Raw genomic sequence first — 13,747 nt, 5'->3', positions numbered from 1 at the left:
AATACGGAGAGGTCATGGCTTACGATTTTTCTTCTACTCTGATGGCTCAAGTGCTTGGCATAAGCAGGCACTAAGCAAGCTAACAACCGACAAGTGAAGACATGGCTGGCTCCCGAGTGAATTGTAGAATAAGAAGGGAGGAACAGCCATGCAAGAGAAAAGCCATCCTTGGTTGGACCCAGTATAACTTGAGGAAGCAGCATCAAAAATCAGTCAATTCCCCCCAATGACACATTCTGCCCCAGTCAGTGCAGCCACAGGAGATAGGGTGAATTCAATCCAAATGGTTATTTATTCTAAAACTGGAAGCTACTGTGCCTACATTTTTGCCAAGATGTAATGAGAACACGGGAGGAAAAAGTTACAGATGTAAACAATGACACGTTACATTTTTTTTTTTTTAACGGTAAAACCCTTTTTTACTGGCCACTTCCAAGAATGCTTTACAAGTTGTGCAAAAACATTTACAGGCTCCATGTGGTGTTTGTTTATCTCATGAGCGTTTCCATCTACAACAACTACAAGAGATGTCTGATAAAACACTAAACAAGTCTTCTAAGGAAAACAAGGCTAGGAATCCCTCTTGGTAATCCACATTCCCCACCCCCCACCCCTTAACATTGTTTTTTTCACAATAAAAAGACAGACAGAAACAAAACCCAGACATCTACTGTTGTTGCAAGTGATCTCTTGGGTTAAAGTGACAAGGATGTGGCAGTTTCACTCTCCATCAGAAAAACAGCTTTTTAAAAAATTTTTAAAAAGATGACTTTCTGGTGTCAAAAATTAATAGCAAGTACCTCCCCCAGCCGTCCCCCACCTCCCAAAACTGCCAAATGGCTTGAGCTTTGTCCCCGTGGCCCCTAGGGTATAGCATCCGCCAAACACATCAGACACTATAAAAAGATGCTATTTGCTGGAGGACAGAACATTTGAAAGGAGATGGCAACTTCTGCCTCAAATCCAATTTTCTACTGTCACATAATCTTGCCCCAAGGGAATTTCTTTAGGCTCCAGTTTTTACCTCCTTGCCTGACACTATGAGCAAAGCTTTCTTAAACTCCCCTAAGAAATTATTAGTGGATTACAGCAAAGTTCATGCAATCACTTCACCCATTGCCACACACAAATCCATGAAGGCACCACAAGGAAGCAGGCGCCCACAGAAAGGATGTCATGAGGAGCAAGCTGACTTCCTTCCTACCAGCACCCCTTTGCTGGCCTCAGGATCAGAGGTACTTGTGGGGCAGAAGGGTGTATGGGACAGGGGTTTGACTAGAGGGCCAGAATGTGGGCCTGCACACCTAGGGAAGGGTTGCATGGAGGGAATGATGGCAGAGGGAGAGGAAAGTTAAATCTCAGCACAAAATTTTAAACCAAGAACTGCCCAGGTGGGGAAACGAAGTGAGGCCTCAGTGGGCAGCACAACCCTGGGTTTTCCCTCCCTCAGAAGTGCTGCATGTGTGGTGTTTCCGGAGCAAGCTCTTGGCTGACACAATGCTGAGCAGGAAAATGAATTACAACAGAAGCAGAGTACTGGAAGAGCATTCTCATATCCCACCCGTCCTCTTGAGTCCAGCAACCTGAAGCTGTTTATCAAGAACCGGGAGGCTGTTGGTAAAGTTACAAACAAAAACTATCCCAACTGAAGTCTCTTGTCTGGAGGCTTCTCTGGGGACACACAGGGACAGCACCCCTGGAGGAATCCTGTTTCAAGAAGTGGGGAGGGGGTGCTCCCTCTCATGCATACGTTATACACACTCACATTCTCGCGCCCTTCCCCAGTTTCGGCAGCCCCCTGAGCTGCCTCCCACCCCCCACCCCCCTCCCCTTCTATCCACTCTCTACCTATGTATCAAAAAAACCAGCAGGGCTTCTGCCCTCCACACTGTATAAAATAGTTGCTATTCTCAGCACCTGGGCCCCACAGCCCACACCACAGGATTCACCTATATACATATCCTGCTGCAGCGAAAAGAGAAAAGAACCCTGCTTCGTTTCTGTGTGAGCTGAAACCCTGAGAAACGTTCCTTCTCTTGCACTATAAGAGGACAGATACTCTAACAGAGATGATTTCAGAGACTTCCCGCCTGTCTCGAGCTTGGAAGACAGAGAGTAGAGACTGGCAAATCACAATCTTCAGGCTGAGGGCAGCAATGCCATTCTCCACCAAGGTTCTGTGGAAATTCATTACTGGGTACAGAGAGGGTGGAGGCTATTTTGCTCTGCCATCACCAACAGTCCCTCTGCCTCCTTGACCTGGGAATCCTATATAATAGAACCACCCAACTGGTAGTCTCCGTGCCTCAGCTAAACAGCACGAGGTACAGGCAAGTGGAGATAGGGACACTTCGGCCTCCCAGCCCACTAGACCAGATATCCCAAGAGGGAAAGGTCGGTAAAAAAAAAATACAAACGGTTAGTTGGTGCAAGTGATTGATAAGAGCCAATCGTTTATTTTCACTGCCCCAGTCACAAGCTCTCCCTCTGTCCCCACTCCTGCCTGCTCTGGAGAGAGTGCCCTCACATGCGTGCCCACCCTCTCCGCACCACCTCATCACTCTCCCTTCCTTGGCTGCCAGTCCAGCTGCCTTATGGGTCAGAAGGGTGACATTTTCAGTTCTTTTCCTGTCCAACTGCAGGATATAGGACAGGCAGCCCTAAGTGCTGCTTTCTGCGCAAATGTTTTTTGATTACAAATATCTAACTAGGTTTGAAATGTTTTATAGAATAAGACAATATTCTTTTCAACAAACTTTTAAAAAAAATGTACAGTTTTGTTGTTTCCGCCTCCCCCCTCCCCTGCCCCTGCTTGTGCACCCTCCCCCCCCACCGCCCCTCCCCGGCAGCTCAGCCCCACCCGAACAGCCCCTGTTTTCCTTGGTTGTGTTTTGGGGGGTGCCTGGCACCCCTAGAGACTCAGCTTCATGGCTGACAGGCGAGAATGACAGGGGCTTCACCGATACCCTTGGTAACCGTAGTAGTTCCTGTAGTATCGGTCTCTGTCCTGGGGGTGGTGGTAGTAGTAATTCTGCCACTAGAAGAGAGGGGAAACCCCATCACTCGGAGCCACAGCTGGCCGAGGACGGAGAGGCATGACACTCATTCCTCTAGTCCTGCCACCCCCATGCTCTAGCTCCAGAAGATACTCACATCCCGATTGTATTGTCTGTAATAGTCTCTGTATCTGTTGTACTCGTAATCTCGCCCGTAGAATCGATCATAGTCTCCCCTGTATCGATCGTAGAAATTACGGTAACCCTGGGAAAGGAGGAGTGAAGATTTATGGGTTTTTAGCATCATGATCCACTGCTATCCCATTTTAAACGAGACACACATCGTAGCTTGATATTATCAACAGGCTGAGTCTCCCCAAAATAAGGTCTTCCAGAGGAACACATCAAATGGGCAAAACCCTAATAAGCCCTGAGAAAACAGCCCAAACCACTCTGCTCCCCCAAGCCAATAGGAATGGCCATCACAACCCAGAGGGAGGAGCAGGAGAGCTGCACTCACCCCTCTGTTTCCAGACTGCCCCCAGTACTGCTGCCCGTAGGCCCGGTTGTCGTAGCCTCGGCGCTGCCCGCCCACTGGAAGAGAAATGGAGAGCGCGCTCAGACAGCTGGCATGGGGTCCTGGCTCCATGTCTGAGTGGAAATCAAAAAGTCGGAGCCAAAGGCAATTCTGAGGGGAATACAGAAGCCTGCTTCTGTCAGGCTCACACAATGGTAATTAATTACCAGCCAGGAGTTTTTTAAATAGTCTGAAGTGGGAGGGCAGAGGAATACAGACACAAGAAAACCAAGCCACCTTGCTTTTGAAGCTCCCCAACTCCTGCAAAACATTTAAGATGGCAAAAGGATACATGGCAGAGTTAGAGACAGGAATAAAAACTGCCATTCAGAGGATCACAGACTTTCAGGGTTGGAAGGGACCCCAGATATCCTATAACCCAGACCCAGTATTTTATACCAATGAAACAAAGTATAAATACTAAGCTGTCTAGAACAAGAACTTGGTTGGTATTCCCAGTGCCTAGGACATAGCAGGCACTCAAACATATTGCTGACTTACATACACAGGCACACACAAACATTTTAAAGGTCAGTGAAGGTACACCATGGGGTTAACTGACAAACTAGATGTGCAGGAGATAAATTAATTCCACTACTAGCCTTACTTTGTAACCCCCCAAATTACTGAATAATGCATTCACTTTCTAGTCTACACAGCTGTGTTGATCCAACACACGCAGCAGCAAAAAACCTTAAGTTGAGAATCTGATTTCCCTGTACACATCTGAAGGCTATACTGCCAACACTCAAGTAGGAGATGAAATGGGGCACTGATGTAAAAATGACAACTAGACAAGAGCCCAAGCACTGCTTTTCAAGGAAACAAGTATTCCTGCTGCAAAATAACTACCCTTTGTTGAGGGAAGAATTATGGGAAAAGCATAAGGAGGTGGGGGAGAAGGACACAGGAAGAACCAGCTCCATAAAGAGAGTACTTCCTTATTGCCTATGACTTGACTTGGTGTCCTGGGCCTTTGCTGTGGATCCTGCTGTACGTGGCACCGACAACACACTGACACCAGGAGCTGGCAGGTCCCTGGGACTCACCGTAGCCTTGACCTCGGCTTCGGTTCTGCCGGTTGCGCTTGTTTCGATTGTTTCGGCGGTTTGTCCGCTTCTCAGAGGGGGGCAGCAGCTTTCTTGCCTCCTCCTTATACTTGGTGACAATGGGCTGAGCTTCCTCCTTCTCCAGCTCCCCGTAGGTCACCTCGTCCATGTAGTCGCATTTTTCAGGCAGAGAGAAGTTGGCTGTTAAGAGGAAGAGAGTAAGGTCGTGGGACGCGAAAAGCACATGTATGTGCAAGATTTCACCATGAAAAGCCCACCATACGAAGCTGGATTTTCTAACCCTCATCTACTAAATGCACACCAAGGTGCTGGGTTCATACTCACTCACATTTATTTATTTTTATTTTTTATTTTTCCCCCCACTTACATTTAAATGAACAATGCACTTCTTCTACCAGAAAGAAGCTTTTCCCCAAACTGTAACAGCCCCAAGCAAAAGGCTATCTGCAAACTAGATTTACAATTTCTCGAGTGATCCATAGTAAATTAACAGTGAATTGAGTTAAAAGTTTCTTATCAGGACAGATGCAGGTAGCAAAAGCTAAAAAATAACTGAGAAAGTTTTGGTGTCAATTAGGTAAAGACCCCAGGAAACACACTTTTAAGAGAGATTCCATGAGAAACTGACCCAAACCAAAAGGCACTTACTCATCTACATGAGGATAATAGGGAGCAAGAGTACAGGGGAGTTCATTTACCACCTGTGCATGATGGGCCAGCACACCAGCCAGTCCCCAGACACGAAGTTCAGAGGCCAGGTCTCAGGGAATTCAGCTCAATGGGGCACTCCTGATTCTTGGATGAATTCAGTTAGCCCTCAGTTTAACAAAACTGAACTAAATTCCTCTGCATGCCTGATTATCAGTTATGGACTGGCATAGTTAACTTGGAAAATCCCAGCTCTTAGATGTGTAATCAGCTCCTGTGCTTGGGCATTATCATAATTCAAAGAGCCAGTCGTAGTTGATAAGACAGGTGGGATGGTAGAAGCTGAAGGCAGCAACCGGGGTGGTGTGGGGGGTGGAGAATCACACTCTGAAGGGAACAACTGGAAAAGGGGTCAATCAAGATGGAAATGATGCTATAAGGTTTTGTTTTGCATTAAAAATTTCAGACACAGATCAAAACCAAAACCAAAGAACAATCCTAATGTGATATTAAAAATCAAAATATACTGATGAGATTGTTCACTCCAAACACTGTATTTTCACTTAGACTATAATAACCTCCCCCCTCTAGAACATAAATTCAATGAAGGCAAAGCTTCATTTTATTTGCTATCCCCTATGCCTAAAATAGTATTGGACAACCAGTAAACACCCTTGAAGCTTTTACTAAATCAATAGCTGACTCAAGAAAGCCTCTGCTTTGAGTTTAATCACGCTGTGGTCGATTACTCCCTCCCTCTTTGTATCTTCTCTAGAATGAGTCAAGAACTTACTGCTTCACCAGTCACCCTCCTCATTCATTCATCTCTAAGTGCTCACACCCATTAATTTACTCTTAGGATTTACTTCTTCTTCTTCTTCTTTTTTTTTTAAGTAACCTCTATGCCCACCTACGGGCTCTAACTCATGACAATGAGGTCAAGAGTCGCACGCTGTACTGACGGAGCCAGCCAGGCATCCCAGGATTTACTCTTTAGATGTGGAGAAGCACTCCAGATGCTAAGAGGTGCTAAGAGGCCTGGGTAAGGCATGCACTGATCAAAGACAAGCTCCCTAACTTGTATAATGTTAGCACACCTTTCATTTCCAGCATTATAGACTCAGGCACATCATCTCCCTCCACCTCCTTTCTCAACTCCAGCCTCTTCTTCCAATCTTCCTCATTAGGAACCACCACCACCACTTTCCGAGAGAAAGTCTTAAACAGCAACAGTTTCCGTCGTTGGCCAGAGTTGTACACGTTACACTGGGGGCAGAAGGATAACAGATGTTTTAGAAATGCAAATTACCACTTGTACTCAACCAACTTACTGAGCATCTTCTACAAGTGAAGCAAGAGATTACAGGGTCTTACAGACACAATTTCCTCTAATTTTTCAAATTCTCCCTGATGAAGATCAGAAAAATTGAGACTCAGAGGCCAAGACTTGCCTCAAGTCACGAACCTAGTAAGTGGTAGAGCCAGAAATCCAAATAAGCTCTAATGCTCTACCACCTTCTATTATGTGTTTTATAGTATGGTAAAAACACGCGTAAAAGGCATTTCTGAGTTCAAAAAACATTATGACCATAACATAAACAGTCGTAATTTGGTCACCTACTTCTGACCCTTAATTCGGATTCCCTCTACATATGTACCCCACTTGGACCATAAGCAATTTTATCAGATAATTTTTCATCTTTAGACCTTCTGTAAAATTAGATTTCTTTCCTTCTTTTTCTTTCTTTTTTTTTTTTAATTTTTATTTATTTATGATAGTCACAGAGAGAGAGAGAGGCAGAGACACAGGCAGAGGGAGAAGCAGGCTCCATGCACCAGGAGCCCGACGTGGGATTCGATCCCGGGTCTCCAGGATCACGCCCTGGGCCAAAGGCAGGCCCCAAACCGCTGCGCCACCCAGGGATCCCTCTTTCCTTCTTTTTCTAAGTCGTCTCTACACCTGACGTGAGGCTGGAACACACAACCCCAAGATTGAGAGCAGCATGTACCACGGACTCAGCCAGCAGGTGCTCCAGGTTTCTTTTCAATATCTGAACAATACCTGATCAAGAATGAAGTTCCTCTTTGTCCGGGAAGCAATCTGGACCAGCTTACTAAGGCACTGGGAGGCTTGCTGAACTAAAAGGTCTCTGCTTTTGGGGTCCATCTCTGGCTCTTCAAGCCCCTTCATCTGAGGAGTTTAAGAGGAAGTGAAGAGAAACACAAGAAGTTATGCAAGTTCAAACCCAAGAGTCACTGGTAAAGGCCACCTCTTTAGATGCCACCAAAGCTATCACAGCAGTTCACTCCTATTCCTCAATGCTGTCAGTGTATGTTACCCATTTTTTTTTTTTTAAGATTTTACTTATTCATGAGAGAGAGAGAGAGAGAGAGAAGGAGGGAGAGAGGCAGAGACACAGGCAGAGGGAGAAGCAGGCTCCATGCAGGGAGCCTGATGTGGGACTCTATCCTGGGACTCCAGGATCATGCCCTGGGCCGAAGGCAGGCGCTAGACTGCTGAGCCACCCAGGGATCCCATGTTACCTATTTTCTTTTCTTTTCTTTTCTTTCCTTCTTTTTTTTTTTTTTTTTAAGATTTTATTTATTTATTCATGAAAGACACACACAGAGAGAAGGGCAGAGACACAGGCAGAGGGAGAAGCAGGCTCCATACAGGGAGCCTGACATGGGACTCGATCCTGGGACTCCAGGATCACGACCTGGGCCAAAGGCAGGCGCTAAACCGCTGAGCCACCCAGGGATTCCCGTATGTTACCCATTTTCTAAGAGTCATTTCCAGTCTTCATCTGGATAGATTCCAGATTTTGCCTGCTTTCAGAAATTTGACAACACAGCAAGGAAATAAAAACTCCCTTAAACATATATTGAGAATTCATTTTCCCATTTGTGGGATCCTTATTCTTCGACCCTCAAAAGACCCAACCAACTCCATCAGGAAAAGGTTATAGGCATTTCTTGAAACCTCCAGAGTAAATACCATGGCTAACCTTTCCCAGCAACTCACCCTCATTTGATTGAGCACAATCTCAGCTCCCAGGACATTGTATCTTTTCTCAGGATTTTCTTTTGCGTATTTCAGTGCCCACTGGGTCTTTCCAGATCCAGGCAGTCCTACCATCAGAATCACCTGTAAGTAAACAGAGCCAGGAATACCGTGAAAAGGGAGGATCACGTTTACAAAACCTGATTTAAGAACATCATCACCTGCCCCAGTTCAATAAAACTTCAAGAAAATACTTTAAGAAAAGCCTTAGACCAACCATTCCAAAGCACAAATACTAAGTTTTTGCATATTGTCTGGCATACCTCACACTCCTCTATGGTCTTGGGAGGAATTGCAGTGCGCACGCGCTCCTCAACAGGCACAGCATGAATGAACATGAACTCTTCTGGTGGTGGGAAGAAGGGCTCCTCCTTCTGACCAAAGTTTAATTCTACAACACAATTTTTGCAGAGGACATGGGGTAGGAGGGCCCGGTCAGCCAGGGATTCCTTGTTGATCCGGAAAGCCACACCTAGGTCTTCTCCATTCTTGGAAAAGGAAAGTTCTATTTCTTCGGTCTCAAAATTCTACAATGACAACAGACAAGAGCATTTATGACTTTATGAGGTTTAAACTAATTAAATCTTACAACTTAATCTTTTTTTAAACTCAAAATGTTAAACACAACTAAGCAAACAATGCATCAAACACATAAAAGATAGGAGCTAACATGAAGCAAACTGAAGGGCACTTAGGTGGCCAAGTGGGCTGAGTATCCAACTCTGGATTTCAGCCCAGATCTTGATCTCATGGTTGTGGGTTCAAGCCCTGCACTAAACTCATTGATATATTCCAGATTTTACCTTTCAGAAATTTGACAACACGACAAAGGAAGTAGGCTCCATGCTAAGTGGCCTAGTGTGGAGCCTACTTATGGGGGGCAGGGGGAGGAAACTGAATTCCCAGAGCCCTCTATCCACTCCTTGCTATGAATCTGTAACTTTTAGGAGCACTTACAGCAAAGCAGCCAATGACATCATTCTCCCCGAAAGTCTGGCCAAATTCCTCAAATTGCCCATTCTCTGCCTTGAGTCCTCGTCCATCAAAACCATAGGAGAATTCATCCTCACCTAGAACAGTGAACAAATTAGTTACCTACATCCAAACTTCCCATGGAGTAAGCAACATAGCAGCAAACACTAATGATTAAGTTAAAAATAGCATTACCAAGCTGTGGATGGGAAAAATCAACCGACCATCCAACTCGAAGGAGAGAAACCTCTGTGCAGCCTTCTTTCATTGGGAGATTCTGGGTTACCTGGCCAAGTCAGAAAAGGAACTCTCAGAGACTCTGACCAACTCAGGAGCAAAGTCTGGGTTAGAAAAACAAGACTCTTATATAAACTGAAAACAACTATCACAATCCAACATCAGAATAACAGCAATCAATGAACTTAAACCAAAGCCACAGACGTCAATTTCTTAGTTACTGGAGCTCAGATTATCATTAAAACGTGGTACCTTTCACTGCATTAATAAAATACTGGTGGGCAGGAACCTAACACATAGTAGTTTAATGAATAAGAAATGAATGGTCTTAAGGAGCTGCATATACTACCTTGGCCTCAAAGCAGACTTTCCCCTTTGTCACACCGTAAGTACTCCTTGCACCAGACCAAAGGGTGGGAAACTTCTCTGAGAAAAGTGGCTGCCCTCCATAGCGGTCTTTGCTCACTTGAAAATGGAGATCCGAGGTATCTGTTAGAAAGAAGCAGATCCAAAGTATCTGTTAGAAGCAATCTGTTTATTCCAAAGCCTGACACTTAAAAGCCACCAACAGAACACAAATAAACCTAGTTGTCAGGAATGGATACAAGTCTCCCATTGCTACATCTCTTAAAAATTGCAGGCCATGAAATTTTAACATCCAAAATCATCTCTGTATGGCTGAAAACCCCAACCTATCTGCCTTATACATACACGTGTCCAGGTTCACAAGAGTTTCATCCTCCTCCTCCTCTTTTGCCTCTTCTTCAGGGGGTGGTGGAGACTTTGAGCTATGGGTATGAGAAAAAAGCAAATACAGTGTATCCAAAGTCCTCTTCCTTAATGGGTGTCTGTATAACGTTTTAAACTATCAGTGAATACAAAATTCCAAAAGACAGCTTCTTTCAACAATGAAAACAGCAACAGGAGCTTTCAGAACAGATTCAATCTAAAACTTATACCTATAAAAGCCTATTTGATTTTAGATCCACCCCTCTCTCCAATCAACATCAGGTATATCAAAATCAGAGCAGACACTCCTTTCAACGAAAGGGGCTGTTTCCCTCACCGGCTGTGGTAAGCCTCCTCTCGGAATTCATAGTAAGCTCGGCCATGTTCATCCTTCTCATCCCGCTGTCTCTTTACCCCCCGCCGCTCACCATCTGAGCCTGCTGGTTTTGACTTTTCACTATCTTGGTCATCTCCTACAAAAAGGAGGGAAAGAAAATCAGCAGTTTTCATACTGGAGTGTAGAATAAGCTCAGAACCAATAGAAACTAAAAAGGGATCTGAGTATCTATCTAATCAGAATAGCCAGGTTATTCCCACTGCATCCACAGAACGTTTATTTCTAAAGATCATCCTCCTGTCATTGACTGGTACTTTAGAAAAAAGGACGGACATTATGATTATGAGCTAATTACAGTCGAGCAGTAGATAAAAATTGGACAATTTTTGCATTCTAAATTTATCTACTTAAATCAGGTCAAACCTGCAGATTTTCCCACCAATATGACATCTTTAAAAATCCCCTAAGTCTTTAAAAATTTCATAGGTTAATTTAGACTCTTGTCAAATTTCAATGTAAGCTAGGCACTTAATATACATTTTCCATCACTCTTCAGCAGCTTCATGATATAGATGTCTCAATATGTGTGTGTGTGTGTGTTTTAAAGAGTTTGCCTTTCTAGCTTAGAATGCACAGCCCTTCGCAGCATTTACTTATACAGCAAATGGACTCAGGTGCATATACAAAGCTATATTTTTACCATGGGCTTTACTGAAAGTTGTCAAGGGCAAACCATTAAGTCACAAGAGACCCATAAATAATACTGCATCTTTACTGCACATAATTTGGGGCAGAAAGGTGTTATCATATATTTAGCAACATTCTCTGCAAGAGGAAAAAAATCTGAAAATTTTCCTTAGTTTGTAAAACAAGCGTTTAAAATAATAATTTATTTAAAGCGGTCTTTTCTCTCTCAAAACCTTTTTTATCTGCTATTTGGGATACACGTTAAGTCAAAGGTTATGTAATGGGATTTTTGTTCCAGGACACAGAGCAAACAATCTGCAAGTTGCATGTGACTGTCTTAGAATGGGTTCCAATTATACCATGATTACTAATAGCAGCCTAAAAAAAATCTCTTATAAGAACTAAGGCAACCCACTTCATAGTAAGACTCGGAAACAGCTCTAGTTTTCCTGCCTACTCGGACAGACAGGTACGGATCAGCTCTAACCATCCAACCACTTCAAAAGAAAAGAGAAAGGTCACTAACTCCCTGGGGCAATTCCACACATTTTCTTCCCAGGTTACTCAATGGAGCCACCAACACCTCAATCGTTTCAATTCAGGAAGTCAGGGACCTAAAATGTAAAAGACTAACCAAGTGTGCAGCAAATCCACACATTTTCCCATCCATGGACTCAGTGAAAAGATTTAAATTTAATCATAAGAATTCAGACAAGATAAAACCTCTAGCCAAGAGGGTTGGCTAGTTCTAAATGCACTAGATTAAGACCGTCTCTTCACTAGTTAACTATTAAACTCCATAGCCTCACACCACAGGCTGCTAAAGCAGGAGCAAGGTTAGACTTACAGATTCACCGTGTGGCTCAAGCTCCAGCAATGGGATGGAGCGAACTTTAGCGAACTTAGACTATTGCTCAATATTTTTAAAACGGAAATATCAATACTCAGGTAACCCAAAGGCCAAAGCCTCCAACAGTCCGGTCTGGCCGTCCGTGTAAGCACCAATCTCTCAGCGCATTCCCGCTTAAGGAAGAGATAACCAATACCGCGACAGGCTGCTCCACAGGTAGCTCACAAGCAGTTCGCATGCAAAATTACTTCCATCCACTACCACTAAGGAACCAAGTTAGGCAGGAACGTCTCTCCTGCAGAGAGCGGGGCCACCAGGGGCAGTCAAACCCTCCAGCAAGGTGGGCCAAGAATGAAAGCCAACTCCCCTGGGAACTCCCACCAAAAGGCGCCGGGAATCTTGCGCTTCCAGGCAATTGAGAACAAGGAATCGGACCCCGCGGTGCACGGCTGAGTGCTGGATCGGGGGCAGTTTGGGGACGGGCTCCGCTGCCAGCTCCTCACCCTGTTCCTCTGCGGCCTTGTCACCCGGCGCCTCGGATCCCGGCGTCTCATCCCCGCTCCGCTCCTCTGGCTCGTCTTCCTCCCCCTTGCCGGTGCCCTGCTCTTCGCCACCATTTACCCCACCTGACCCAGCCGTGGCCTCCTCCGCCGGCTTCTCGGAAGCATCGGGCTCGGCCGCGGCCTCCATGGCTGCCGCCTCCGGGGGCTCCGGCGGCGGCTGCGCGGCCTGGCCCGACGCCTGGGCAGGGGGTGGCTCTTCGTCCTCGTCCTCAAGCAGCGCCTCCTCGTCCTCCTCCTCCTCCTCTTCGTCGTCCTCCTCGTCCCCGCCCGGGCCACCGCCCGACGCGGCCACAGGCCGAGGCTCCGCCTTGCAGGCCCCGCCGGGCCCGGCCCCGCCACCGCCGGCCTCGTCCTCCAGCATCTCGGCGTCTAGCGCCTCCTGCAGCCGCTGCGCCAGATCTACCTTGAGGCCGCGCGAGTCCAGGCCCCGCCGCTGCAGCTCCGACCGCAGCTCGGTCACTTTCAGCCGCTTCACCTCCATCGCCGCCGCCGCCGCCTCCTCCGCCTCCCGCCGCCTCCTCCCCTGCGAACCGTCGACCGAGCCCGACCGCGCAGGCGCCGCCGCCGCCCGCCTCCGCCTCACGCGCCAGCACTGAGCCCGCGCGAGCGAGCGCACGCACGTACGCACGCAGGCAGGCAGCGAAGGCCGCGCGCAGCCGCTGCGACGTAGGGTTTGTTTCTCCCTCCTCCTCCCCTCCCCCTTTCGGCTCCCCGAGCCCGAAACAACGCAACGGGGAACTGCTTCCCTTCCTGCCCCCTCGATTTCCCTGCCGCGGGCGGGCGCGCGCCGAGGACGACGGACTTCCCTCCCCTTCCCTCCCCTTCCCTCCCGCCCCCTCTCACCCCTGGGCCAATCGCCGCCAGTGGTTTCACCGCGCAGCCGCACCGGAGCGGGAGACGGGGAAGCCTGGCTACAGTTCAAGTGCCTCGTAGCACCGAGGCGTGTGCGCGCCCGCCCGCCTTCCCGAACTTCCAGCCCCGGGCTCTGCGCAGCCGCGGGGGAGCTCCCTTCCCACT

The 13,747-nt window shown here is 46.8% G+C and overlaps 1 protein-coding gene across 1 annotated transcript; it reads right to left on the bottom strand.

Annotated features, from left to right (window-relative positions):
- Nucleotides 1-2,419: 2,419 nt before the first annotated feature.
- On the bottom strand, nt 2,420-13,241 carry HNRNPUL2 (heterogeneous nuclear ribonucleoprotein U like 2). The gene is made up of 14 exons (XM_038564248.1): nt 12,671-13,241; nt 10,631-10,766; nt 10,276-10,352; nt 9,914-10,053; nt 9,523-9,613; nt 9,313-9,425; nt 8,619-8,882; nt 8,317-8,439; nt 7,354-7,482; nt 6,389-6,557; nt 4,623-4,823; nt 3,517-3,590; nt 3,154-3,261; nt 2,420-3,037 (listed from the first exon to the last, which is right to left on the bottom strand). Exons 1-14 carry the CDS (start codon nt 13,209-13,211, stop codon nt 2,957-2,959), a joined length of 2,247 nt encoding a protein of 748 aa, XP_038420176.1. The 5' UTR covers nt 13,212-13,241; the 3' UTR covers nt 2,420-2,956.
- Nucleotides 13,242-13,747: the final 506 nt, after the last annotated feature.

This window comes from Canis lupus, chromosome 18 (assembly GCF_011100685.1).
Source record: "Canis lupus familiaris isolate Mischka breed German Shepherd chromosome 18, alternate assembly UU_Cfam_GSD_1.0, whole genome shotgun sequence".
Lineage (NCBI taxonomy): Eukaryota > Metazoa > Chordata > Mammalia > Carnivora > Canidae > Canis > Canis lupus.
The sequence above is the reverse complement of the archived record's forward strand: the minus strand, read 5'-3'. Positions and strand labels throughout refer to the sequence as shown.